Source organism: Balaenoptera acutorostrata, chromosome 6 (assembly GCF_949987535.1).
Source record: "Balaenoptera acutorostrata chromosome 6, mBalAcu1.1, whole genome shotgun sequence".
In the NCBI taxonomy this organism is placed as follows: Eukaryota; Metazoa; Chordata; class Mammalia; order Artiodactyla; family Balaenopteridae; genus Balaenoptera; species Balaenoptera acutorostrata.
The window spans coordinates 9,945,899-9,959,962 of NC_080069.1; the positions used below are offsets into that span (position 1 = coordinate 9,945,899).

A 14,064-nucleotide genomic window follows, 5' to 3' on the forward strand; every position below is an offset into this window, starting at 1 on the left:
TGAAACCTATAAGTTGTGGGATGTATCAGGAAGACAAGAGACAACTTTAGGATGAGCATGATATCAGACACTATATAAATTATAAGGAGTTTGCCAAAATTACCTTTGCCAACGCTAGAGCATAAATGAGTTATATAATGGACTGTATGACTCTGACGTATGGTTAATGAATATTTAGGAGGAAAATTTTTCCCCTCATAGTATAGGAACTATCTATGTGGGTTTAACTAAGTTAGTGACTAGGACAGTAAAGACATGAGCTGGTACAGTTGGAAGCAGCTTTAAAATTAGAGAATTGTGTCGTTTCACTTCTAAAGAGACTGAAGAATTCACGATACGTCGGCTGGTCTCCCAGTTTTTATCAAAGGTATCTGGGGTAATTGCTTTGTGGTATTTTGATAAGGCCCTGTTATTCATAAGTATCTTATACCATGTTGTATTACACTGTGAGTTAAATTGTGTGTTTGTTGCGTATAATCCTGTGTGCACACTCAGGTGCTGTGTGTAGTGGGAGCAGTGCTGGGGTAGGAGGGAGATGCCCTGAGTTTCTAGTCGAGCACCGCTGCTTGGCAGATGTTTGCTCCCAAGTCCTTTGCCCCCCACAGTCTACAGATTCTTCCTCTATAAATGGAAGTTTTCTCTGTCTGGCTACCTCACAGGGTTCCTGGAGGATTAAATGGGATTTGACATATAGAAGCACTTTATAAACAGAAGCACTATCCACATATAAATTATTCCACATACCGTTTTCTCATTTGATACTCTGGTACCTTATTATATTATCCTTGTCCTTTGAAAAAAATGACATATTAGCACGTCTCTCGCTGTGCTTCTAACAATGCTGGCAGCTTTTTGTGTTAGAGTTTCAGCTGTAGCTATTCATATGCTTTAGGAGAGATGCAGTATTAGAATAGGAGTTAAATATTCTGCCCTTTTAGTTTTCAGAACTGTGAGTTCTTTTTCTTTCTGATGTGATGAAGTTCAAATTGGAGCACACAAACACATACACCCAACAAGAAAAAAAGCCTGATTCATATCTGTTCCTTAACTAAAAAATTACACAAAGAAAACTATTTAAAGACTTTTGGAGAGCAGTTAAAATATTTCTGGTCATCTTGTGTGGAGGTGTTGGGATTCTGTTTCAGACTGTGTGGTCAACCCTGTTTTGGCAGAGTTTGAAGCAGTGTTGGTTCTTCACTGCCCAAGCTAAACCCATGACAAAAGTGATATTCATGACAAAGCATATTCAAAAGGATGATCTCAGTCCAAGAACAGTTTTTGCTTCAGTAAAGTGATACCATGATGTGGGATGGAGGAATTTAGAGGCCGAGCGTTTTTTATTTCTTTGCTTTCAAATTCTCAAGTCGGTTTACATGCTGGGCAGATGACCTCATGTCAGTGGGTGACTTTGAGCACCCCATGTATAAAATGAGGCCCCTGGATTAAATTACCTCTAGCATTCTTTCTAGTTCCAGGTTTTGAATGGTTCTCTTCTAGAATAGAATCCTCCGTTTATTTGTTCTGTCTGGAACTTGCAGAAGCGAAGTATGGTGGCCAAACCATAGGTAGAATGTACCTCACAAGGTAATTTTGCATCTAATTTGCATAGCCAGGCGGCTCTTGCTTTGCATGGTTCCAACATACACAAATTCCAGTTAACGTGAGTTAGTAAATAATGTTGATGTTGCGGGCATTCGTGAGCTTCTAGATATGCAGCCAGAGGAAGTTAGTGAAGGTGAACTTACCGATGTGAATAATGAAAGTGGTTGTGACGAGAAGACTGCAGATGTCTCAAAGGGAGTGACATCAGAAAGCACTTCACATGAGAGGAGCTCTTGGAGATACTTCGCAACATTGAAAGCACAAAGGATAAAATGGTAGAAGCTTAGAAAGGAGTATGACAGTTCGCCAAGGTGTGGAAAATACGCTCACTCCCTGCTGTAAGATATATGTTGAGAAGAAGGCAAACACTGTTCTAACTACTCTCGGTACATAAGCTTTTAACAAAGAAAAAAATGCTTTAAATTTCAGTGTTTCTAATGTTCTAAATGACAGTGTACTAAATAAATACTAGTTTAACTGGTTTTTCATTTTCCTATACATTTTAACAGTAAGAGATTTCTTCATGTTTTTACTGGACAGTTTTAAATGTTACAGAATTATTGCAGTTTTCCCCACTGATTATTAAGATCTCCTTGCTAAATTATTTTTATAGTCCTGCACTCTTGTGCAAAGCGAGGCCTGCCTGCAGTTCTGAGGTTGACTTGGAGATTTATTTATATTTTTAAAAATTTGTTATTTTTAAAATTTTTGTACAAGTTTTAAAGGTTACACTCCATTTAGAGCTATTACAGAATGTTGGCTATATTTCCCGTGTTGTGGATAGGCTACATTTTTGTAGCCCATCTTACACCCAATAGTTTGTACCTCCCACTCCTCCCCCCCATATCACCTCTCCCCACTGGTAACCACTAGTGTGTTCTCTATATCTGTGAGTCTGCTTCTTTTTTATTATATGCATTAGTTGGTTATATTTTTTAGATTCCACATGTAAGTGATACCATATAGTGTTTGTCTTCGTCTGGCTTATTTTCACTTAGCATAATGCCCTCTGAGTCTATCCGTGTTGCTGCAAATGGCAAAATTTTATTTTTTTTTATGGTTGAGTAGTATTCCATTCCATTCCACATCTTCTTTATCTGTTCATCTGTTGATGGACACTTAGGTTGCTTCCGTATCTTGGCAATTGTAAATAATGCTGCTATGAACATTGGGGTGCGTGTATCTTTTTGAATTAGTGTTTTTGTCTTTTTTTGGTACATACCCAGGAGTGGAGTTGCTGGGTAGTTCTGTTTTTAGTTTTTTTGAGAGACTTGGAGATTTATACCAACATAAGCCAAGCTTCTAGAGGGAAGAGCTGCTCCCCTCACCTTAAAAATGTTGTGCTAGTAATACACTTTTTTTTCTAAAAAGTCTTATAAGAACATATTAGAAAACGAAAGGGGGATTAGTGCCCAAATTTCAACAGCCAGAGAAGACCACAGTTAATATTTATTATTTTTATCTGTATCTTCTGGATCTATTCCTCTGTGTGTGTGTATATTTATAGTGATATGTATTTTTTAATTACAGAAATAGGATTACAGTATGATTCCAGTCACACCTTTGAATTATCCACTGAATCGTTCAGGAAAGCTATTTTGCCTGTGCAGTTCTGGATCTACTTTTTTCACGAGTCAGCTACTAATGGCTGGGGAAGCAGGGGTGATTCTGAAGGACTTGGGGCAAATTATCACACACACACTTGATCAGGATTTGTACCAGTGATTCCGCAGCAGCTTCAAAGCACACGTACGTAGGGAACAGTCCTAGGGGGAGCGTTGCTCCCATTGGCAGTAAGCTGCCTGCCAGCGTTCAGTCAGTGGAGGAGGTGATCAGCAGAATGGCAGGGCCACAGCCATCCCGCGTTGACAGAGCTGTGGGCCAAGCTTCAAGGGATCCAGGACGAATAAGACAGCGGTGTGGCCGTGAGACGTGCCTGGTTGGAGGCAGTTTGACTCACCTAGAGTAATATTTGAATTTGTAAAAGACAGAAAGGTACCTTTCCTTCCTTCCTCACCTCCATTGCCCAGAGGCTGTCTTCACAGTCCTGGTTCTGTCAAGCCAGGGCGATTTTGTTTATTAAGGACTATTGATTATTTACATATGTAAAGAGCAACAAATACTTCTCTGCTTATTGCCCCTGGTACTTGCTTACCTCTTCCTTCAGAAACTGTCTGAGAATACTGATAAGGCTGAGCGATCGTGCTGGCTGTGCTAATGTGCTACCCCGCCTGCTAGCAGGGTGGGAAAAGCCGTCTGTGAAATATGCCACTTTCCATCTCCCTCCCCCACCCTCTCCGCCTCCCTTTCTCTCTCTCTTTTAGGACTCAGTTGATCAAAGGGAGATTCTCAAAAGAGTCGTCATGTAAGTAGTTGCTTTATAGAGGAAGCAAGGTACAGTAAATTCAGAGAAGAGTTAGCTGATCATCTCCAGTGAAATTAAATTAAATGGATGAAAAAAGGTGTCTGCTAAAGTTTTCCCTAAAACTAATATGCTTTAGAGTTATTATACTCACATATCACATAGAGACTGAAAAGGTATCCCTGATGCATTGTACTTTTCACAGCATTTAGTTACTCACTAGGTAAACTTCTGTACCAACCTATGATAAGTTTCTTTCTCTTCCTCATCAGTATTTTTATTGCAGTGCTTAGAGCACCATAGGAAGGACTTATCAAGAAGCTTATTGTCTAACTTGTTTAAGCATCAGACAGTTATGGCTTTAGCAGAGTTGAGCTTTTAGAACCCAATGTTTGAGAGTCAGGCAAATCATCATCTAAATCAGAATGGATTATAACCTCAAATGAAACATTTAAGTTGTCATTTATAATAAGCTCTACATTTGGGACCTTGTCTGTCTTCTGTCTCTAGTGGCTCAGTGCCCAGCTCAAAATAGGTGCTCAGTATAATATTTGTTGGAAAAAAAAAAAGAAGAAATTTTCCTTCTAGAATTTGGATTAGACCTTTGCTGTTTAGTATCTTACCTCTGATAATTTTTAATTTAGTTTATTAACAGATACTTAGCAGCATTTTCTGTGTATCATGGACTATGCTTGTTACTGGAGAAGATGCAAGAGTCCTGTGTAGGTTGCTATCTAAATAAGGGGAAAAACAACATTCATGCGATAGTAAATTGTGGTGCTGACTCTAATTGTAATAAGCATTCAGAGAAGGGAGAAGTCAGTGTAGGCTACGAGTGAAACCTGGAAATAGAAGATGAGGTTAGAAGTAGGTGCTGAAGATATTTTGTATTTGGATGAAGGGAAGAGGGAGCATTTCCGGCAAAGAGAACAAAAGCAAGGGCAGAGACATCAGAGTGAACCTGTGTGCAATCTTGGAATGCAACAGTCGGAGCTGGTTCTACACTCAAACTCCAATCTAAGGGGTAGTTCAGAGCTTTTCTCCACCTCCACCCCCAAGGACAAAAAGGATTCCAAAGTCACAATACAGACTCCAGCTAGAATTTCTCATGGGGAGAGGAAAGGGATTATACATAGAAATGGCCTAAGCCAAGTGCTTTGGGGATCTTTTCTTCTTCTTTATGTGATCTTGGGCTCTTTTTCTCTTCAGACTTTTTTTTTTCCTTTTCGAACTTCTCTGCACCTTGCAGTTGGTGTTGTTAGAGAGGGAAGAAGTGGGGAATGGAGACCGACATGGAACTCATTCGTTAGGCCTGCTACTGAATGTCACTGAAGCATTACTTGTAGTTTACACCTGATCAAGCCCTGTTCTCCAGGTTAGGGAAGTATGGGATTGGCCAAGAAGCCTCAGCCAAAATCAAGGAGTAGACATTTGCCTGGAATGCCCTCTCTGTATATTGTATGTACTCCTTGAGGACTGATCGGGATGTCGTGGCACAGTTCTGACCCCAGCTCTTTGTTTCCTTGGAAACACTGCTGCAGCGTACTTGAGAGAAGAAACCCCCAGAAAAGGGAAAATGAAAATAATAGAAGGGAAGAGGCCTTTTTATGAGATTGAGATCCCAGAAGACATGGGAAGAATTGGAACCCAGAGTATAATTAGAAGGGATATCGGCAGAGAAGAGGAGAAAATTGTCTTCCTGAGTCTGAAGGGAATGCTAAGGGAACTGATTGTTCATTTATTTTTCTTTTATATTTATTTACTGGCTAAATGTACCAGGCCTGTGTTACATGCTTGGAATACAGTGGCGGGGTGGTGCAGGTCAGGCTGTTCTCTGCTCTCTTGGAGTTTCCACACTAGCCGTGGAGATGGTCAGGAAACCCACGGACAGTCAGTCTGTAAGGAACTCAGGCCCGAGAGTAACAGGCTGGCTATTTCTGATTGTTGGTTCAGGATGCACCTCTCTGAGGATGTGTACTTACAAGCTAGGGTGGAAATGATAAGAAACTACCAATATCAAGATCAGGGGAGGAACACCTCAGACAGAGGAAGCAGTCAGTGTGCTCAGAGAACAGTTGAAAGGCCCAAGTGGGTGGGTCACGCTCCAGGAGAAGCAGAGTGCTGGGAGCTGGGATAAGAGAGGTAGGCAGGGGCCAGATCACAGAGGGTTTGTAAGCCTGGGTAAGAATTTGAACTTCTTAGAAGTTCAAAGGGAAGCCACTAGAGGGTTCTCAATAGGGGATCACGTGATCGGCTGTTGTGGTGGGAGCGGGTGGGGTGAATAGAAGTGGAGAAATAGGAGGAGGCTCTTATATTCACCTGGGCAAGAGACTAGGATGTGATAGTAGAGGTGGAAAATGAGCTGATTCTTGATATGTTTCAGAGGGAGAGTCTTTGACGATTTCCTGATTGACACGGGGCTGGAGGTAGGCTGCTAAGACAAAGAGAAGACTCCAGGATAGCATCTGAGCTTTTCTAGTTGACCAGCTGGCTGGTGGTGGTGCCATTAGTATTGGGGAAGGGAATAGACTCAACGGGGTGGTGGGAAGGTGGAAGCAAAAGTTCTGCTTTGGCCCTTTCGCTTTGAAATGTCTTTAGACATCCACGTTGTGCCCAGTAGGCAAGAAATGATGGTGACTATGACTAGGGCAGTGATAGTGGAGGTGGGAGAACGATGGAACTAAAGTCTGTAGTTCCTGGTTGGTGATTTAAGTGTGTGTGTGTGTGTGTGTGTGTGTGTGTGTGTGTGTGTGTGGTATTTAAAGCATATTGGACTGGATGAGATCATCATGGTCAACGGTCAGCAGCCTACTGCCATGGGTTAAATCTCACCCCCTGCCTGTTTTCATATGGCCCAGGAGCCAAGAATGGTTTTTGAATTTTTGAAATGGTTGGAGAAAAATCAAAAGAATCATAATATTTTGGACTCTTGAAAATTATATGAAGTTCAGATTTCAGTGTTCCTAAGTAAAGTTTTATTGGAAAGTAGCCACACTTGTTCATTTGTATATTGTCTGGCTGCTTTCACACTACAAGGGCAGAACTGAGTAATTGTGTATGACTCTCAAAGCCTAAAATATTTCGTATCTGACCCCTGATCTAGGTGTGTAGAAGGAGAAGGTGGCCTAGGGACACATCCCAGTCAATATCAACATTTAAGGGCAGTCAAATGTTGAAGCACATAAGAGGGAGTTCGATTTTTATGCCCGTTTTCTCAGGTACCTGCCAAAAAGTGACACTGGTGATTAGGGCTTAGAGAATTGAGTAGTTGGGGGTTTAGGGTAAGAAGAACGCATCTACCGTATCTTTTACAAGGTCTAAGGAGACCATGTAATTCATAAAATAATTCAGACTCTTTGCATTTGAATAGCTCTTTATCTTTGTAGACTCATCTTGATTGAGACCAGGTAGGTGATGTACAACTTAAGTAACTGTAGTTTTCAGACCATGCTCTGAGAGTAGTGTAGAATATTGGAATCAAGATTGCAATGGAAAATAACGAATATAATATAGACATTAATGTAAAACTGTAGTTTTAGGTTTAAAAGTTATAACTCAACTCAGTGCATTATTCCTTATAAGGAAATAGAACTTGTAGAATGAATTCTATAGAAAGCCAGAAATTCACTCTGTCATTCCATTTGCTTTAAAAATCTTTTAGCTAAGGTAACGGATGAATATATGAGAGCTGAGAGTAGACGATTTCAGTTTGTGTACATGTAAGAATGCACTATTAATCAGTGAATTTGATTCTTTTGTAGGAACATACACTGATAGGTTCAGCAAATTCCCAAGATATCCAACTATGTGGAATGGGAATTCTTCCTGAACATTGTATCATAGACATCACATCAGAAGGCCAGGTTATGCTGACTCCTCAAAAGAACACCAGGTAATGTACTTTAATTAGTGTTAATGTCACAATAATTTTTAAGAGGAAGAAAGTACACTAATTGAGGATGGTATAAGGACATTTGGCCTTTGTGTGCCTTTTACATTCACTTAAAGAAGATATTCAGTTAGTTACCAAGTCCTTAATATTTAACTTTTTAATATGGCTTAAACCCATCCTTCCTCTCTATACTGACTACTGTGGCCTTATTTAAATAAGGTCCCCATCAAATCTTGATTGGAACCCCTGTCAGCACCCTAATCTTCCTGGTCCACTCACCATACAACCAGATGGCTTTCTACTATTCTTGATGCAAAAATCCCTTACATACCTCCTGCTTATCTCCTATTCTTCTGCATCTGCCATTCCTCTGGCCAGCTAACTAACTCCTGTTTGACCTTCAAGGTTAAGCTCTGTCGCTATCTACTTTGGTCTAAAATAAGGGCCCCCAGTACATTTTCCTAGTGCACTTTATGCTTCCTGTTATGTTAATACTTCATACTGTGTTCTTGTGGACTGTTAGCCTTTATGACCACATTGGACTGTGAGGTCTTTGAGGACAAGGACCTTTCCTTTTTGGTTCTCTATCCTTAGCATGTAATATCAGACTAATAAATAAGTGCTCAATAAGTAATGAATAGGCATAACATTATACAAATTAAATATTTGTCAGTTTGTTTCCTTCAGCTTTGAAACTGTTATTGCCCTGTTGTGTAACTGTCTATATAACTGTTATAGGTGATGGTTAACTGACATACTGATCTTCCGAATGTTGATTCATCATTATATCAAAAAAATCATTAATACCATCACTAATTTCATCCATAAAGTCTGTAAATATTTGGAAGCTATCAAGCTCATGGTAAAGGATACAAGTGAGAAAGGAAAAAAATAGAGCGTAAGTTGGCCCAGCACTCCCAGCTCTGGTGTGCTATTCTCCTATTAAATAATCTCACAGATACCAACCCCAGGGAAGGTTACTCTGAGGCTATGACGAAATAAGATGAAGCAGGCCACACAATAATTTTGTTTCAGCAGACACAAAAACCAGGGTCACTATGCCACACCCAAAATACCAAACACCTTCTCTCGGCCAAGTGAGTGGCTGTTTCTTCACCAGTTACAACTTTATCCTCTGTGGGTCAGATTTTTGACAAACCCGATCATAGAATTACTCCTGCTCTCTGGCAGCATCCGGTATATACAGAACTCCCACCTCCTTAGACCCTCTCCCAGGATGAGCAGCTGAGGCCCAGTCCTGCAAGAGTCCCCCCGGGCCCCCTCACTGAGACGCCCCCATGCTTCCCGTGGTGTCTCCTCCCTCTGCGTGAGTAATAAACCCAACTGGTTCAACTACGGGAATATTCCTGGTGGTCTTTGGTTGGAAGACATTGACACAGATTTCCCAAAACTCTAATTTTCACTTGAAAGCTTGACATTTACAATTGGCAACAAGTACTGTCAGCTGTTTTTGTCAAAGTGACAGGCTGGCTTTGTTCATTTTCAAGAAAATGTCTGCCAGAAAACCACTTTGAGTACGTCTTCTGCTCAAGACAGTTGTCATACTTTGGTATGCATTAACACAGTGCTTCGTGTGTACTTCTCATTTTGTCACCTGGAATGTTTAAGAAGTTGTGTACTACTCAAGGGTCAAAATTTACTAAAAGTAGTAATTTATTATTATTTTTTTTAAATTTATTTTTATATTGGAGTATAGTTGAGTTTTACTGCTTCATCAAGGACCTTTTCAAGTGAAACATTTTTAAAAATTGTGGGTGCATGGCAGTGAATAATCCAGTGACTACTTATAAATGTTTGGTGCCACTGCTTTCATTTGTGCTAAAACACCAGCAGTTTTACTCTTTGCCAATACAAACGTCAACACGGTGAAAAGGGTAGGTTAGTGTTATTATAAAAATAAATTTGATCTTCGGGACCCCATACAGACCACATTTTGAGAACTGTTATTATAGTCGTGCTTTTATTTATTAACTGCTGGAGCTTTAAAAAATAAGCCTATGTATGTGTTTGCCTTTAATTAACTCCTCACTGTATTTAAGGAATTCGTGTCATAAAGGCTAAAATCTGCTAATTTTAGTAGGTCCCCTCTTGTCATAACTCTATTTTTTGAGCTCGTGCTTTGAATAATCAGAGTGTAGGAGCATAGAGACCAATTACTTTTAGTGCTTAAAAACCCACATGGTAAGTGAAATCTAGATGGAGAGTAAGGTTTTGTGTGTATGCATATACATTAAAAATAACTGGCAGTACAAAGCCAGGTAAGTTCCTTAGGAACTTAAAGAAACTAAGGTGGTATTGGTTGGAGTGACAGAGAAAGTAGAAACCAAACTGGGCTTTGTGAGAAATCAAACTGAGTGAGACTCAGGGTGATAGAGAATGGGAACCCTATTCAGGGTTATAGGACTGGGGTAAACCTCGCTTTGGAGGAAGAGTCAGTCATGTTTAGTGGACAGAACGTAACACGCCTACACCACCCCCCCCTTTTTTTTTTTTTTTTTGCTGCAGTTGAGAATTCACTAGAAGTGGGAAAGAAGGAGATAAAGAGGGTTTCCTTTTGCAGGGCCTTTAATGTCAAGTTAAAGAACTTGACCTTTATCCTATATCTAAGCAGCTTAGTCATTCAGTGGAGAGAGGCATGATGACACTGGTATTCCAGGAATATCAGTCTTATAGTGGTATGCATAATTTTCTATTTATTTCCTGCCCCTCTAAAATTTTTCCTTAATATCCTTCTACCCATCATTTCTTCTGTTGAACTCTATTGTCAAGATAAGCAGTCAAGTGGATCTTACACATCTCCTATCTATTGATAGGATATGGACATTTTTCTGTGCTGTAGGAAGTTACAGAAGAGTTTAACATAGGCCTCATTTCTTATTGCTGATACTGTAGATATTTCTGAGTTTAGTTGGTTGATTGGCTCTTTTTATCCATGTAGATGGGACATACTTGTTTTAGTTGCAGTGTACACTGCTACCATCTTTTTATTACTGGCTGCAGTGGTTCCATGTTTACTCCTTAATATGCTGTATAACAAATGTAGAACTTTGAAAGATAGAGGATAATAATCTATGATACTGGGCTTCCCTGGTGGTGCAGTGGCTAAGAATCCACCTGCCAATGCAGGGGACACGGGTTCGAGCCCTGGTCCAGGAAGATCCCACATGCCGCGGAGCAACTAAGCCCGTGTGCCACAACTACTGAGCCTGCGCACTAGAGCCCACTAGCCACAACTACTGAGCCCACGCGCCACAACTACTGAGCCCGCGCACCTAGAGCCCGTGCTCCACAACGAAGAGTGGCCCCCTCTCGCCACAACTAGAGAAAGCCCGTGCACAGCAACAAAGACCCAGCACAGCCAAAAATAAATAAATAAAACAGATAAATTTATTAAAAAAAAAAAATAATAATAATCTATGATACTTGGTACCATAAGCATTTAAAATAAATCAGCAAAAAAGGAAATACAAGTAATAAAATTCACCAAGGGCAGATTTTATTTTGGGGAATTGATTCTTTTGTTTTTCCTATATTGTATTGGAAAAATTAAAGGAGAGAACATGATCATCATTGTTTGCATGTTTGACCTCTTCTCCCCACAGAACATTTGTAAATGGCTCCTGTGTATCCAGTCCTATTCAGCTACACCATGGGGACAGGATATTATGGGGGAACAACCACTTCTTCAGGTATGACATTCATGGCTCTTAAGTAGGGAGATTTTTGATGATTATACTCTGAAATAGAAAAGTATATATTAAAAAGTAAACTTAATGCTATAAGTATTCTATGTTGTTTTGTGCACATAAGTATTTATTCACTATACATATGCGTTTATTCACTATACATATGCTTGTTCACTATACGATTTGAGCCCAAGGGACACATGAACAAGTACACTCAGGAGAAATACTGTGTTTACTTACATCGTTTTTCCTTTTTATTTCCCAGTGGAAGATGATTGCTTTGCCATCTGGTATAAGAATTCATTAATTATTTTCTGACATGCTTGTCTTTTTGTTTCTTTTTTTATTGGAAAAGTAGTGCTTTTAGTTTCCTTATCCGTAAAATAAGGTTAATATTTCATTTAGGAATGCTCTCAGCTGCATGTAATGGCAAACTTGACTGTAATGGCTTAAACAGATAGTTCATTTCTCTAACAAAGCAGGAACTCCCAAGGAGGATGGTTATTGGCATTGGCTAAGCCTCTCAAAAGAGTCATGGCAGAAGTCATGTCATTGTCTTGGCTTTTCCCTGTGGTCTAAAGATGGCCACGCCACTCCAGACATCAAGGCAGCACTCAGGCACGTGCGAAGAAAACGAGGTTGAAGGGTGGCAGGACTAGCCCTGACTGTGCTCATCAGAAGCAGCAGGAGTCTTCCCAGAGTCCCCAGCAACCTTCCACTTACGTCTCATTCGCTAGAATTTGCCTCTCAGCTGCAAAGGAGGCTGAGAATGACAGTGTCTGACCTGGGACTGCATATTGTTTCCCATACAAAATTGGTGTTGTGTTGGTGAGGACGGACTGGCTAGATAGAGTACAAAGTTAAAATCCTGGTCTGTTCCTCTACCTGTCGCTGGCCCTGTGTTTCATACATCAAGCTGACTAGATCCTTTGCTTGTGGACCAGTTGCTATTTTGATTGTTGAAAAAAGAGGGGTACAAAGTGTGTGGAAATATTTTTCATTTTTTTCCTTAAACTTAAGTGTAGATTGCTTGGCTTAGTGTTCAAAGCCTTCATAGTTTGGGTTAAGTTGATCTTTCCACCATTACCTCTCGCAACTTTTGCTCTACAAATTTTGTGTGTCTCTGTGTAGCTTTTAATTTCTCCAGTGGCTATGAGAGTGTCCATTTTTCCTCATGCTGTTCCTCTGTCCTAATGCCCTGCTTTCTCCTCAGCCTTTAAGGCTGGGCTCAGATGACTTCCTATTCTGTCATCCCTTCCTCCTTTAGTCCAGCGTGAGGTGGGCTTCAGCTTTTCTCTGACACCTAGCTTGTCACATGGCCTTGTGTCACCCTCTCTGTTGTCATTATTTGCGCATGTGTCTGTGTTTCATTTCTACTACTAGAATCTAAACTTCTGAGCACAGTAATTGCCTTATATGCGCATAGTATCCCCTTGGCATCTAGCAAGTGCCAATATTTAATTAATGCAATGAATAAATGCATATCTTTCTTTAAAAGATAATATTCTTTTTCTCCCCAAGACTTAATTTGCCTAAAAAGAAAAAGAAAGCAGGTGGAGAGGATGAGGAACAAGACACATCCATGAAGAATGACACCAGTTCTGAGCAGCTGGATGTGGATGGGGACTCGTCCAGTGAGGTGTCCAGCGAAATCAACTTCAATTACGAGTACGCGCAGATGGAGGTAACCATGAAGGCTCTGGGCAGTAACGGTGAGCAGATCTGCTGTGCTTTTTTTTTTTTTTTTTTAATTTATTAATTTATTTATTTATGGCTGTATTGGGTCTTTGTTTCTGTGCGAGGGCTTTCTCTAGTTGCGGCAAGCAGGGGCCACTCTTCATCGCGGTGCGGGGGCCTCTCACTATCGCGGCCTCTCTTGTTGTGGAGCACGGGCTCCAGACGCACAGGCTCAGTAGTTGTGGCTCACGGGCCCAGTTGCTCCGCGGCATGTGGGATCTTCCCAGACCAGGACTCGAACCCGCGTCCCCTGCACTGGCAGGCAGATTCTCAACCACTGCGCCACCAGGGAAGCCCTGTTGTGCTTTTTAGAATCTTTCAGAGTTGCTAGACTGTTAGAGATGTTTACAATAGGCACTTTTTAAATGTTAGCAACAAAGGAAATCTTCATGTTGTTCTCTGTACTCAATTCTTTTGTGACTTTGGCCTTAGTTTATTATACCTATAAAAACTTGTGTTTTCTTGCTGCCTTGATACACAAATCACTGCAAACTTTGTTCTCATTGATAGAATTTCTCAGGTTTGAGGCTTGACTGCCACTGGCTTATTATCGTAGTGGATTTCTGGAACATTAACTCTGTCTTAGGTTATGTGTAGAACATACAAATAGACCTGCTTTTTTTATATGGAAGATGGTTTGGCATGTATCTGACAGAATAGATAATACGATCAGTAATTGGGAGTAAGGAAAGTTAACTGTCTATAAGAATCTTACGTTATTAATTAGGATGACAAACAACATAATAATACAGAACATTTAAAGT

General features: G+C 40.4%; 1 protein-coding gene across 4 annotated transcripts in view; it reads left to right on the forward strand.

Moving 5' to 3' along the window:
• Positions 1 to 14,064, forward strand: part of KIF13B (kinesin family member 13B) — a 190,946-nt gene that overhangs the window by 94,436 nt on the left and 82,446 nt on the right. For all 4 annotated transcript variants that reach the window (XM_057547830.1, XM_057547831.1, XM_057547832.1 and 1 more), the window contains exons 14-16: positions 7,726 to 7,856; positions 11,480 to 11,566; positions 13,085 to 13,275. In XM_057547830.1, coding sequence (XP_057403813.1) covers positions 7,726 to 7,856; positions 11,480 to 11,566; positions 13,085 to 13,275 — 409 coding nt within the window. The remainder of the gene's footprint in view (positions 1 to 7,725; positions 7,857 to 11,479; positions 11,567 to 13,084; positions 13,276 to 14,064) is intronic.